This window comes from Pan troglodytes, chromosome 20, assembly GCF_028858775.2.
Source record: "Pan troglodytes isolate AG18354 chromosome 20, NHGRI_mPanTro3-v2.0_pri, whole genome shotgun sequence".
Classification (NCBI taxonomy): Eukaryota; Metazoa; Chordata; class Mammalia; order Primates; family Hominidae; genus Pan; species Pan troglodytes.
The window spans coordinates 57,487,036-57,499,959 of NC_072418.2; the positions used below are offsets into that span (position 1 = coordinate 57,487,036).

At 50.7% G+C, this 12,924-nt stretch overlaps 1 protein-coding gene across 14 annotated transcripts; it reads left to right on the forward strand.

Moving 5' to 3' along the window:
• The first annotated feature begins 2,712 nt into the window (after positions 1-2,712).
• Positions 2,713-8,553, forward strand: LILRB4 (leukocyte immunoglobulin like receptor B4). 14 transcript variants are annotated; one of them, XM_063800143.1, is made up of 12 exons: positions 2,713-3,220; positions 3,694-3,729; positions 3,916-4,200; positions 4,348-4,647; positions 4,960-5,010; positions 5,288-5,338; positions 5,974-6,090; positions 6,399-6,474; positions 6,557-6,594; positions 6,852-6,907; positions 7,792-7,950; positions 8,029-8,553. In XM_063800143.1, exons 1-12 carry the CDS (start codon positions 3,064-3,066, stop codon positions 8,173-8,175), a joined length of 1,473 nt encoding a protein of 490 aa, XP_063656213.1. In that variant the 5' UTR covers positions 2,713-3,063; the 3' UTR covers positions 8,176-8,553.
• Positions 8,554-12,924: the final 4,371 nt, after the last annotated feature.

Below are 12,924 nucleotides of genomic sequence, written 5' to 3' on the forward strand. Positions count from 1 at the left end.
TTCTTTTATCCTGTCCTATTGCGTTAAATCTTTCCTTCCCGGAACTGGTCCTATCTCTAAACTTTTTGCATAGTGATTTTATCAACTTAATTTTTGCTAGGATGCTAGATTTTCTAGGAGGGGAGGTAATTTGAAATGAAGTCTGTGTTACTGTGAATCCAATATATCTGCTTTGCTTGCCTTTATCTCTTGTGTCCTGGGATGGCCACAGGTTGACATGTTTAAATGTTTTTTAAGTGAGGATGGATAAGATTTACTGAGTGGTGAGTGCACGAATACAAAAGCAAAATGAGGCCGGGCGCGGTGGCTCACGCCTGTAATCCCAGCACTTTGGGAGGCCAAGGCGGGCAGATCACCTGAGGTCAGGAGTTCGAAACCAGCCTGGCCAACATGGTGAAACCCCATCTCTACTAAAAATACAAAAATTAGCCGGGTGTGGTGGCAGCTGCCTATAATCTCAGCTCTCAGCTACTCGGGAGGCTGAGTTAGGAGAATTGCTTGAACCCAGGAGGCCGAGGTTGCAGTAAGCCAAGATTGCACCACTGCACTCCAGCCTGGATGACAGAGTGTCACCTTGTCACAAAAAAAAAAAAAAAAAGAAGCAAAATACAAGAAGTCCAGGACTGGTAAAGGCAAGGCATGTTGAGCGGTTAGAAAAGGGGTGATGACATCGAAAAACCTCCTGGCATTTTCCAGTCCTTGCCTAGCACAGGTTACTCTGAAAGCAGGACTTAAGACAAGGATATGAGTGCAGGTAACTGATTTGGGAACCAAGTTTAAGGGAATAGGGTTCCCTTATGAAAGAGAGAAGGAAAGGAATTTCTGAAATCGGCATGCATCGCGGACACCACTACAGCAGGTAATATGGACAGGTCCACACCAGGATCTCTGATAATGTGCAGATCACCATCCAGAACTTCCCGCCAAAACAGGAGATACTCGCCAATATGTGTATGGCTTTCTAGTCCCCATTTCTGGGAGTTTCTTTTTCCCCAGCGACTGTCAGACGCATCAAGCTTTGGCTGAAATAGCTTCCAATAAGGTCCTTACACACAAATGTGGAGAGACACATGGAAATCCTCGAAATGAGATACTGTCCTGTGATTCTGAGAGTGACCCAAAAGGATACAGAATGAGGTACTAAAAGCAGGTGCTTGGAAACCTGAAGGCAGTGGTGTTCATGCGTTTCCCGGCACTTTGACTTTCAGCCTCCCGCAAGCCTCTCCTTCTTTGCCTTCCTGACCATTAGATACGATTAATTTGGGGTTTGTTTTTTCTGCTTCCTCTTTCCCCTCCCACCCTATGTTTCAGTTCTAAAGTTAGAAGGTCCTCTCATCCTTTTAAGAAGAACAGAGACAGAAAATGGTTAGTCACCATCTAGGACAGACTACAATTCCAGATCATTGCAGGACGTGCCCACTCAAATGGATGATTATTGAGAGCTGGCCACCTGAAGTGTTTTACACAGGTAGCTGTCTAAGGGTTGAAGCTAACACAGGCAGTGATCTAAGGGTTGAAGCTATCTGGCCTTTTTGCTTGCTTGTTATGTATTTATGGCTTTTTTCCTTTTCAAAATAATTTTACTAAATATTTAATTCACCAACTATATATATTTATGGGGTACAATGTGTTATAAATGTATACACTGTGGAATGATGGAATCAAGACAATTAACATGTCCATCACTCCACATACTAACATCTGTGAAAACATTTAAAATCTATGCTTGGCTGGGCGTGGTGGCTCATGCCTGTAATCCCAGCAACTTTGAGAGGCTGAGATGGGCGGATCACCTGAGGTCAGGAGTTTGAGACCGGCCTGGCCAACATGGTGAAACCCCATCTCTGTTAAAAATACAAAAATTAGCTCTGAGTGGTGGCGGGTGCCTGTAATCCCAGCTACACAGGAGGCTAGAGCAGGAGAGTCTCCTGAACCCAGGAGGCAGAGGTTGCGGTGAGCTGAGATCACACCACAACACTCTAGCCTGGGCGACAGAGCGAGACTTCGTCTCAGAAAAGAAAAAAATATATACATATTTTGGAGCTACATCGTGCTAGCGCTGCAGAGAATGCGTTTTGTTTTGCGACACAGTTTTTAGGTGTCTACCGGGCTCTGGTGGAGATGGAATGTTTGGCCTCAAGTGGGCAGGTCCCATGGGACATGAGCAGCCGACCATGACCTGGCTGCGTACTGGCCCACCAAGCATTCGACTGGCATGCCCAGCCGCTCTCCGTCATCGCAGAGAAGTGCTCTATGTGAGATTTGGCTAAAGGAGTCCCTGAAGTCCTGTGGGAGGCAGAATAGTGACCTCCCAGAGATGTCCACCTCCTGAGCCCCAGACCCTGTGAGTTGGGGAAGCTTATGTGGCAAAAGGGACTTTGCAGATGTGATTAAGTCAAGGATCTTGGGTTGGGGAGATTATCCAGGTGGGCCTGATGTAATCACAAGAGGCTGAGTAAGTGAAAGAGGAAGGCAGGAGGGTCAGAGTGAGAGAAGGAGGTGAGCGCATGGAAGCAGGGGGCAGATAACGGGACTGGTGGCTTTGAGGTTGGAGCGAATTGAGAGGCAGGAATGCGGGAGCCTGCAGAGGCTTGAACAGGCGAGGGAACAGATTCTCCCTGGAGCCTCCAGGAGGACACGGCTCTGATAGCAGCTTCATTTTAGCCCAGGGAGACCCATTTTGGACTTGTGACCTCCGGGACGGTAAGTTAATAAACCTACATTATGTGAAGCCACTAAGCTGTGGTGATTTGTTATGGCAGCAAAAGGAAGCTTTATGGTTCATCTGTACTCTGAAAATGCAGGTTTTTGGTGTTTTTTTTTTCACTTGTTCAATGATGTACCCCCAGTGTCAGGCACTTTGCAAACACACGATATATACGGGTTGATGTTTGGTCAAGAGAGGAATTAAGATCAGGCAGACAGCAGGCTGGGATCAGAGAGACCCCATTTCTGTCTGAAATGTCTGCAGAGAACCTGGTGCCTGCCCCAGCCCTAGCCCTGGGGAAATGAAAGCCAGGCTGGGGTTCAAATGAGGGCAGTTTCCCTTCCTGTGGGCTGCTGATGGAACAACCCCATGATGAGAAGGACCCAGCCTCCAAGCGGCCACACCCTGTGTGTCTCTTTGTCCTGCCGGCACTGAGGACTCAACCATCTGCACAGCTGGGGCCCCTCGGAGGAGACGCCATGATCCCCACCCTCACGGCCCTGCTCTGCCTCGGTGAGATTTAAAGAAGGGGAGGGGAGACCCGAGTCTTGGAGGAACTTTGCCTCACAGCCAGGCCCTGGTTCTTTAGGAGACTCAAAAATCTCAGGGTAGCCGGGTGTGGTGGCTCACGCCTGTAATCCCAGCACTTTGGGAGGCCGAGGCGGGCGGATCACGAGGTCAGGAGATCGAGACCATCCTGGCTAACATGGTGAAACCCTGTCTCTATTAAAAATACAAAAAATTAGCCGGGGGTGGTTGCAGGCGCCTGTAGTCCCAGCTACTCAGAAGGCTGAGGCAGGAGAACGGCGGGAACCCGGGAGGCGGAGCTTGCAGTGAGCCAAGATCGCACCACTGCGCTCCAGCCTGGGTGACAGCAAGACTCCGTCTAAAAAAAAAAAAAAAAAAAAAAAAAAAAAAATCTCAGGGTAAAGAGAGGACCTGCTCAGTCTTCCGGGGCAAATCCCTCACAGGGAACTCTCTTCCAGGGCTGAGTCTGGGCCCCAGGACCCACGTGCAGGCAGGTGAGTCTGTCCCCAGCTGTCCCAGGTCCCTCCTCCTCACTGGGACAAGGGGCCACCCATGGGCAGCTGGGGGAGGAGACAGCAGTTCTGGGTGACTGATGGGGATGACGGGGGGGTCCTGGGGCTGAGAGCTGGGATCTGAGGGCTGAGGGAGGTCTTGGGATCCAGCCTCTGATTTTCTTCCAGGGCCCCTCCCCAAACCCACCCTCTGGGCTGAGCCAGGCTCTGTGATCAGCTGGGGGAACTCTGTGACCATCTGGTGTCAGGGGACCCTGGAGGCTCGGGAGTACCGTCTGGATAAAGAGGAAAGCCCAGCACCCTGGGACAGACAGAACCCACTGGAGCCCAAGAACAAGGCCAGATTCTCCATCCCATCCATGACAGAGGACTATGCAGGGAGATACCGCTGTTACTATCACAGCCCTGTAGGCTGGTCACAGCCCAGCAACCCCCTGGAGCTGGTGATGACAGGTAAGAGGACACTCAGGGGTCCCAGCCCCAGGCTCTGCCCTCAGGAAGGGGGTCGGCTCTCAGGGGCTTCTCCCTCTCACAGCCCAGCCCTGGGGATGATGTGGGAGGTGGGAGCCCCATTTAACACGGTGCCTCCTTCTCTCCTAGGAGCCTACAGCAAACCCACCCTCTCAGCCCTGCCGAGTCCTCTTGTGACCTCAGGAAAGAGCGTGACCCTGCTGTGTCAGTCACGGAGCCCGATGGACACTTTCCTTCTGATCAAGGAGCGGGCAGCCCATCCCCTACTGCATCTGAGATCAGAGCACGGAGCTCAGCAGCACCAGGCTGAATTCCCCATGAGTCCTGTGACCTCAGTGCACGGGGGGACCTACAGGTGCTTCAGCTCACACGGCTTCTCCCACTACCTGCTGTCACACCCCAGTGACCCCCTGGAGCTCATAGTCTCAGGTGAGGCTCCTGACCCTGTCCTCTCTGAGCTCAGTGGCCCAGTTCACGCCCTGCTGCCAGGAGAGCTCTGGGCAGGGATGGAGGGAGAGGGGCTCAGCCAGTGGGGGCTCAGCCCTCAGAGGGGAGGAGGACAACAGGGGCCCTCCCAGGCATGCCCATGCTCTTCTCCCTCACCTAGGGTCCAGAAGGTGCCAGGTGGGCAGAGAAATGGTCCTTGGGAAGCTGCAGGGCAGATACAGGGAGAGGTTCAATTTGATGTGGAGACCCAGGGGCAACCCCAGACTCTCACCCTCCTCTTGTCCTTCTACCCAGGATCCTTGGAGGGTCCCAGGCCCTCACCCACAAGGTCCGTCTCAACAGCTGGTGAGTCTCAGAGGCCTCTGTCCAGAGAGTTTCCAAAGCCTGAGGCCTGTCTCAAGACATGCTCAGTGGATCTAAGTCCTCGTTCCAATTCTCAGCTGGGCTTGCTTCCACAGATGTGGGAGTCGGGCAGCGACTTGGGAGGCACCACAGGCTCCCAAGGCCCTGAGGCTGGGCTGGTGGGGGGTGAGGGGGTCAAGGCTGAAGGAGATGTTGCGGGGAGCCGAGCTGATGTGGGGAGCAGGGCAGCCCCAGCCCTCACATCCCTGTTCTAACCCAGCAGGCCCTGAGGACCAGCCCCTCATGCCTACACGGTCAGGCCCCCACAGTGGTGAGTGAGGGGCTCTGAGTGGGAGGTGGGCAGGGTCTAGGGGAGCCAAGGGTGGGTTCTGTCCTAGGTTCAGGCTCCTCTGGAGGTGGTGATGTGGACAGGCCCCTCCCCTGCATGGGCCTCAGTTTCTCCAAGTGTAAAGGAGAGAGGCCTGCGGGTGGGAAAGTTCCTTTCAGCTCTGACTCCCAGCTGTGCCCTCCTGGGAGAGGAGGCCTCCCAGGGAACCTCCCAGACCCGATTCCACAAGGGCCCGTCCTGTCCCACCTGCAGCAGAGACGGTGACCTGGGGCAGGGGAGGGGAGCAGGGCGGTGGTTCAAGACAGTCAGGCTCTTTCCCTGCAACTCTGGGGCTTGGCTCTGGTGCAGGGAACAAGGGCTGCAGGTCAGACTCCCGGGTTTCCTTCCTAGCCCTGCCGCTTCCTGGCTGCAGGGGTCTGGGGCAGGCGATTCCCCTCTCTGAGCCTCAGTTTGTGCATCTGTGAAATGGGTGGAGAGAGGGTGGCAATCTCAGGTTGCACAACTGCTGTGAGGGTTGAAGGTACTGAAAGAAAGACCCAGCACACACAGTAGGTGCACACACAGTAGGTGTGCACATCAATGACATCATCCCCATTCCTGATGTCATCACGCCCAAGGTCTGAGAAGGCACTGGGAGGTACTGATCGGGGTCTTGGTGGTCTCCATCCTGCTTCTCTCCCTCCTCCTCTTCCTCCTCCTCCAACACTGGCGTCAGGGAAAACACAGGACATTGGGTAAGTAGGAAATTGGGGGACCCATGGGCTGATGGAGGGTGGGCTCAAGGCACCAGCCAAAGGGACTCCAGATAGGAGAGGTCAGCTTAGAAACTCTGCTCCAGAAATTCCCAGTGAGAAAATCTAGAAAGAAGAAAATAAATGAGGGAGTAATGGAAGTGCTTTATTCTTTCGGTTTTTCTAAACTTAGAAAGTATTTAAAACATCCTTGCAAGTGTATTTTCAGGTTTCCTTTCCTCTTGAGTTGCATGTGCAAGGCAGGTGGTTCTAACGTTCCCAGAGCTGAGACTCTGTCCATCTTCCCCCAGCCCAGAGACAGGCTGATTTCCAACGTCCTCCAGGGGCTGCAGAGCCAGAGCCCAAGGACGGGGGCCTACAGAGGAGGTAATTCTGCCCAAAGACCTCAGACTCCCACCCATCCCAACGGCCACCTCACTGCCCCTTACACTCCCGTATCCTCCCCCAGGTCCAGCCCAGCTGCTGACGTCCAGGGAGAAAACCTCTGTGAGTGAGAGGCAGAGAGGGTGCACCTGGGGTGGAGCTGGGGGTCCCAAAATTTCAATAGCAATGGGGGCAGGAGCACAGGCTAGGATTGGTCAGGGACTCAGGGAGAAGTGGTCTGAACCCACATTGTGGGACCTCGGGGACATCACAGCCCCTCCCTGCATTGCAGTGGCACTAATGGGAACAGGGCAGGGACCAGCAGGAATGAGAGGTCCCAGGGAACCTTCTCAGGAGATGAACCCCTTGCTCTACCCCAGCAGATGCTGCCGTGAAGAACACACAGCCTGAGGACAGGGTGGAAATGGACACTTGGGTGAGACCCCGCCCCTGTCCCAGGCACCAAAGGCCTCCTGGTGCCAGATCTAATCCTGCAGGACTTCTCTGTCCTCCTTCCCCCGGCTCTCAGCATCGTCACGGTGGACCCCTCCTTGTCCAGCACTCTGCCTCCCGCCTGCTGGGACCTCACTCTCTCCTGGTGTCCTGGGACCTCGTGGGCCTCCTCCCCGGTCCCCTTCCTGCTCCTCATCCTCTGTTTGGCCCTCTGGTTGTTAGAGCGCTCCCCAGGCCTCAGGAGGATGAGGAATAAATGAACCACCTCGGTCCCCTGGGCTCCCCTTCATTCATTCATCCAGCGAGTGTTCCCAGGGAGCTCACTGTGGATTGGGCTCCCCATGGGAGCTGCAGACACAGCAGGGAGGAAAGCCGCCCCCGCCTCCTGAGCTCACCTCATGGTGGGAGACAAAATGCAAATGAATGCACTGTGTCCAGGAGTGCAATGTGCTGTAAGGAACATAAACCAGGGAAAGGGCAGAGAGTGTGGGGCAGTGGGGCCAGTCTGAATGGAAGGGGAGGGCTGTCTGCTCAGTTGTCATCTGAGAAGCCTGGACGGAGGGGGCCACACGATCCTCTAATGGACGAGCCCCTGCAGGCAGAGGAAACAGCCATGCAAAGGCCCCGAGGCAGCAGCGAGCTCTTGCAGGAAGGCCCGTGAGGCTGCAGCCAAATGGGCAAGGTCAGAGTGAGGAGCAGAGGCCAGAACCACAGGGAGGGAGCGGCCAGACCCTCCACGGCCTTAGGGCGTCCCTGAGATTCCATCAGGAAAGGGATGTAATCGGATCACCCTGGGAACAGTGGGGAAAATTGACTCCAGGGGGTCAGGGGGATTCAAGGACACCCCCCACCACTGTCTCTCTCCAGCAGAGCCCACACGATGAAGACCCCCAGGCAGTGACGTATGCCGAGGTGAAACACTCCAGACCTAGGAGAGAAATGGCCTCTCCTCCTTCCCCACTGTCTGGGGAATTCCTGGACACAAAGGACACACAGGCAGAAGAGGACAGACAGATGGACACTCAGGCTGGTCCTTTCCTCTCCAGGCCCCCAGACCCCCCCACCCCCATCATGTTCCTTCCCTCTCATTCTCCCCCACTGCAGGCTGCTGCATCTGAAGCCCCCCAGGATGTGACCTACGCCCAGCTGCACAGCTTGACCCTCAGACAGAAGGCAACTGAGCCTCCTCCATCCCAGGAAGGGGCCTCTCCAGCTGAGCCAAGTGTCTATGCCACTGTGGCCATCCACTAATCCAGGGGGGACCCAGACCCCACAAGCCATGGAGACTCAGGACCCCAGAAGGCATGGAAGCTGCCTCCAGTAGACATCACTGAACCCCAGCCAGCCCAGACCCCTGACACAGACCACTAGAAGATTGCGGGAACGTTGGGAGTCACCTGATTCTGCAAAGATAAATAATATCCCTGCATTATCAAAATAAAGTAGCAGACCTCTCAATTCACAATGAGTTAACTGATAAAACAAAACAGAAGTCAGACAATGTTTTAAATTGAATGATCATGTAAATATTACACATCAAACCAATGACATGGGAAAATGGGAGCTTCTAATGAGGACAAACAAAAAATAGAGAAAAATTAATAAAGTCAAAATGTTTATTCTTGAAAACATTAATGATACATGAATCTTGGCCACAATGAGAAAAATAAAAATGAAAAAAGAGCAGGCATCCATTTCCATACAGGAACAAAATGGGAGGCAGCACTACAGACCCTACACACAGCTTTACAGAGGTGAAAGAAAACTGTCAGCAATTCTATGCTGACATAACAGAAAATGTAGATGAGATAGATGAAATGTGAAAAATTACAGTTTACTTAATGAACATAAGGATAAATAGAAAAACTGAATCATCATACATAAACATATATAAAATGCATTGATCCTGTAATCAAAAATGTTCCCACAAAGTAAATGCCACTTCAGCAAGGTTTGTTGGTGGTTTTTTCAAACTCTTATGCACTCATGAAACACACAGACATACACACACACAAACTTGCATAAATTTTCCCTGAGAATATTTTGTATATATTTACACAAATACATTTGATCAGACTAGGAACAAGTTGATACCAAAACCTGACAAGGAAACTACAGAATGGGAAAGTCATAGAAGATCTCTCACAGAAATATAAATCACTTAACAAATATTAACAAGTAAGATTCATGTCTCTATAAAATAGGCAGTATATCATGACCACACTGGTTTTTTATTATCCTTTAATTTTGTTTATGAAAAGCAAGGATAGCTTAATTTTCAAAAACTCAATCAATGTAATTCAGTATTTTAACAAAAGGAATGAAAAATTATCATCTCAAAAGACAAAGCTTTTGTCTGAGCACCTTTTCATATAGCTGCTGACCATTTGTATGTCTTCTTTTGAGAAATGCCTGTTCAGCTACTTTGCCCATGTTTCAAGTAGTTTTTGGTTTCTTGCTGTTGCGTTGTTTTAGTTCCTTACATATTTTTGCATATTAACCCTTTATCAGGTATACAGCTTGCAACTATTTTCTCCCATTTCTGAGTTATCTCTTCATTCTGTTGTTTGCAGAAGCTGTTTAGAAGCCACACGTTTTGTCTATTTTTGCTTTTGTTGCTTGTGTTTTCAGGGCCATATCCAAAAAACCTTGCCCAGACCAACGTCTTGAAGCTTTTCTCCCACCCATTTTTGTATATGGGATAAGGGTTCAATTTCATTCTTCTTCATATGAATATCCCCAGGATGTGTCCTATGCCCAGCTGCACAGCTTACCCTCAAACAGAAAATAATGAAGCCTTCTTCCTCCCAGGAAAGGGGACGTTCAGCTGAGCCGAGCGTGTATACTGCTCTGGCCATCCACTAGCCCAGGGAGGACCCAGACCTCCACACTCCATGGAGACTCAGTTCTCCTAGGACCATTTATTCAAAAGGACTGCCCTCTCTTGTTCTTGGAAACTTTGTTGCGGATCAATTCACCGTAAATGTGTGTGTTTCCTTCTTTGCTTTCATCCCTGTTGCACTGATCACTGAACCTGTTTCTATTCCAGTTCCATGATGTCTTCCTGGCTGTAGCTTTGTAGGATATTTGGGGATTCCATAGTGTGATATCCCCCTTCTTCCCTTTGCTCAAGATTGCTTTGGCTATTTGGGGTCCTTTTGTAGTCCCATTCAAATTTTAGGATTGTTTTTCTATTTCTGTGGAAAACGACCTTGGAATTTTGTTAGGAATTGCATTGAGTCTGCAGGTATGAACTTTTTTTTAAAGTTCCAGGGCACATGTACAGGACCTGCAGCTTTGTTACATAGGTAGGCTTGTGCCATGGTGGTTTGCTGCACCTATCAACCCATTACCTAGTTATTAAGCCCAGCATGCATTAGCTCTTTTTCCTAATGCTCTCCCTCCCTTCATCCTCTGCCCTCCCACTACAAGCCCCAGTGTGTGTTGTTCCCCTCCCTCTGTCCATGTGTTCTCATTGTTATATGAACATTTTAACAATGTTAATTCTTGCAGACCATGAACATAAGCCACCTTCCCATTTATATGCGTCTTGTTCAATTTCATTCATCAATGTTATAAAGATTTTAGTGCAGAGATATTAAACCTCCTTGGGTAAATTTAATTCTAAGTAATTTTTTAGCTATTATAAGTGTAATTTTTCTTTTGATTTCTTTCTGGATAGTTTGTTTTTAGTATATAGAGATGCTACCAATTTCTGCATGTTGATTTTGTATCCTGCAACTCTACTAAATTCGTGGATCAGTTCTAAAAGTTGTTTGGTTGAGTCTTTACAGATTTTTATATATAAAATCATGTCAGCAAACAGAGACAATATCACTTTTTATCTGACTTGCGTGCTTTTGTGTATTTTTATTGCCTAATTGCTGTGTCTAGGACTTCTATTACTATGCTGAATAGAAGAAGTGAGAGCATATACTTTTGAGCAAGGATTCTTCCATCCTCCTCCTGCAGAAAGGACAGGTTCTAATTGCACTCTGGCTGAACTCCTAGCACTTCTCATGCACTTGTGTGCTCACCCCTCAGTCAGCCTCATTGGAAAGGGTCCAACTGAGGAAGCCACCAGTTGTATTTGCTGCTAAGTCCTGGCCACAGACAGTGGATGACAGATGATTATTTAAATAAAGATTAGCTTTCCTTTCAAAGTTGGAGTGCTAACCCACCCAATGTCCCTAAGGCTTCAGGGCAGGACCATGGAAAGAGGAGGAGGGAGGTTCTGAGAACTAGGCAAGGGGCACTGAGGAGGCAGAAATGAATCAAGTGCTGTATCCAGGGAGATGTGGAGGAGACTGTTAGAAAATAGTAACAAAAAAAGGGAAGCCCAAGCAGAGAATTGTTTGGTAGAAAGAACACCCATGACCCAGGGTCAGTGCAGGAGTTATGTTTTCTTCCCCTATTTCCATGCACTTCTGCACTATGCACAGTGATATCGCTGTCACTTTCTCAGCCCTGCAGGCTTGTCAGAACCCAGTGACCGCCTGGAACTGGTGGTGACAGACGAGAGGACACTCAGGGGTCCCAGCCCCAGGCACTGCATTCAGGAAGGGGTTCGGCTCTCAGGGGTGTCTCCCTTCTCACAGCCCAGCCCTGGGGGATGATGTGGAAGGTGTGAGCCCCATTTAACATGGTGCTTCCTTCTCTCCTAGGATTCTACAGCAAATCCACCCTCTCAGCTCAGCCCAGCCCTGTCCTGACCTCAGGAGGTAAGGTGACCCCATTATGTCCTTCACGGCTGGGATTTGACAGGTTCATTCTGACTGTGGAAGGTGAACACAAGCTATTCTGTCTCCTGGACCCCGAAAAACAGTCCAATGGACAGTTCCAAGCCCTGATCCTAGCAGACCCCATGATTTCTAGCCACAGGTGGAGGTTTACCAGTCTGGTTTAGCAGACTTTAGCACCTGAGACCAAGAGCTCCAGCAGCTCACTAGATTCTGACCATACCTGGAGGCAACCTGGTGAAAGAAGAGGCTTGGAAGGAACCAGCCCTCTGAGTCCCAGCTCCTCGCACACTCCAGGTGTGCCTAGGGAGCCCTCCCATTTGACTCCACAGGGTCCTGTCATGGCCCATGGAGAGAGGTTGACCCTCCTGTGTTGCTCTGATGTTGGCTGCAAAATATTCTCTCTGTCCAAAAAAAAGATACATCACCTTCCCCAGAGTTCTGGCCAGAAGTTCTCCCAAGATGACTTCCCCTTGGGCCCTGTGAGCATCTCCCATGGGGGCCAATACAGATGTTCAGTGGACACAACCTCTCCTCTAGGTGGTCAGCCCCCAGTGACCCCCCTGGACATCCTGATCGCAGGTGAGAAGCCCAGCGGGTTCAGTTAGGGACCCAGGCTCTGTACAGGCCCTGCCAGGGGAGCCTAGGTGGTGATGGTTGGGATGAGGGGTGGGGGTCTCAAGGGAGGGAGAGGCAGAGAGAGAGAGAGGATGGATTGGCCGGGGACGGGGAGACTCAGAGAAAACAGAGACAGAGATACTGAGGGTCCCAGAGAGAGAGGCCTGGGGAAGTCTCAGCTCAGAACAAGGTGGGGCGGCTCCTCACCCATCCTTCTTCTCTCCAGGACAGATCCGTGAGACAGCCTCCCTCTCAGTGCAACCAGGCCCCACTGTGGTCTCGGGAGATAACATGGCCCTCCTGTGTCAGATGCAAAGCTGGGTGGACAGACACTTTCCTTCTTTCTGAGGAGGATGCAGCTGACAAGACCCCACCCTCGTATCTAATATCAAAGTACCCTACTCCGTGGTAGAGGTTGAATTCTCCATGAGTCCCGTGACCTCAGCCCATGCAGGGACCTACAGGTGCTATGCCTCATAGAGTGTTTAACCCAAGATGTTGTTCCCCCAGTGACCTCCTGGTAATACAAGATTTACTAAGAAATTGTTTTAGGCAGATAGTAAGGGTAAAGGTTCTTGGTGGAAATTTTCCAGTAATAAGGAACAATCCCTGAACCATCTCTTTTCTAACAGAAATGACAGCT

Coding starts and splice junctions, on each gene's coding strand:
- LILRB4 (XM_063800138.1), top strand. CDS start 3,064: ATGGAACAACCCCATGATGAGAAGGACCCAGCCTCCAAGCGGCCACAC. Junction 4,201..4,347: donor CCTGGAGCTGGTGATGACAG/GTAAGAGGACAC, acceptor CTTCTCTCCTAG/GAGCCTACAGCAAACCCACC. Junction 4,648..4,959: donor CCTGGAGCTCATAGTCTCAG/GTGAGGCTCCTG, acceptor CCTTCTACCCAG/GATCCTTGGAGGGTCCCAGG.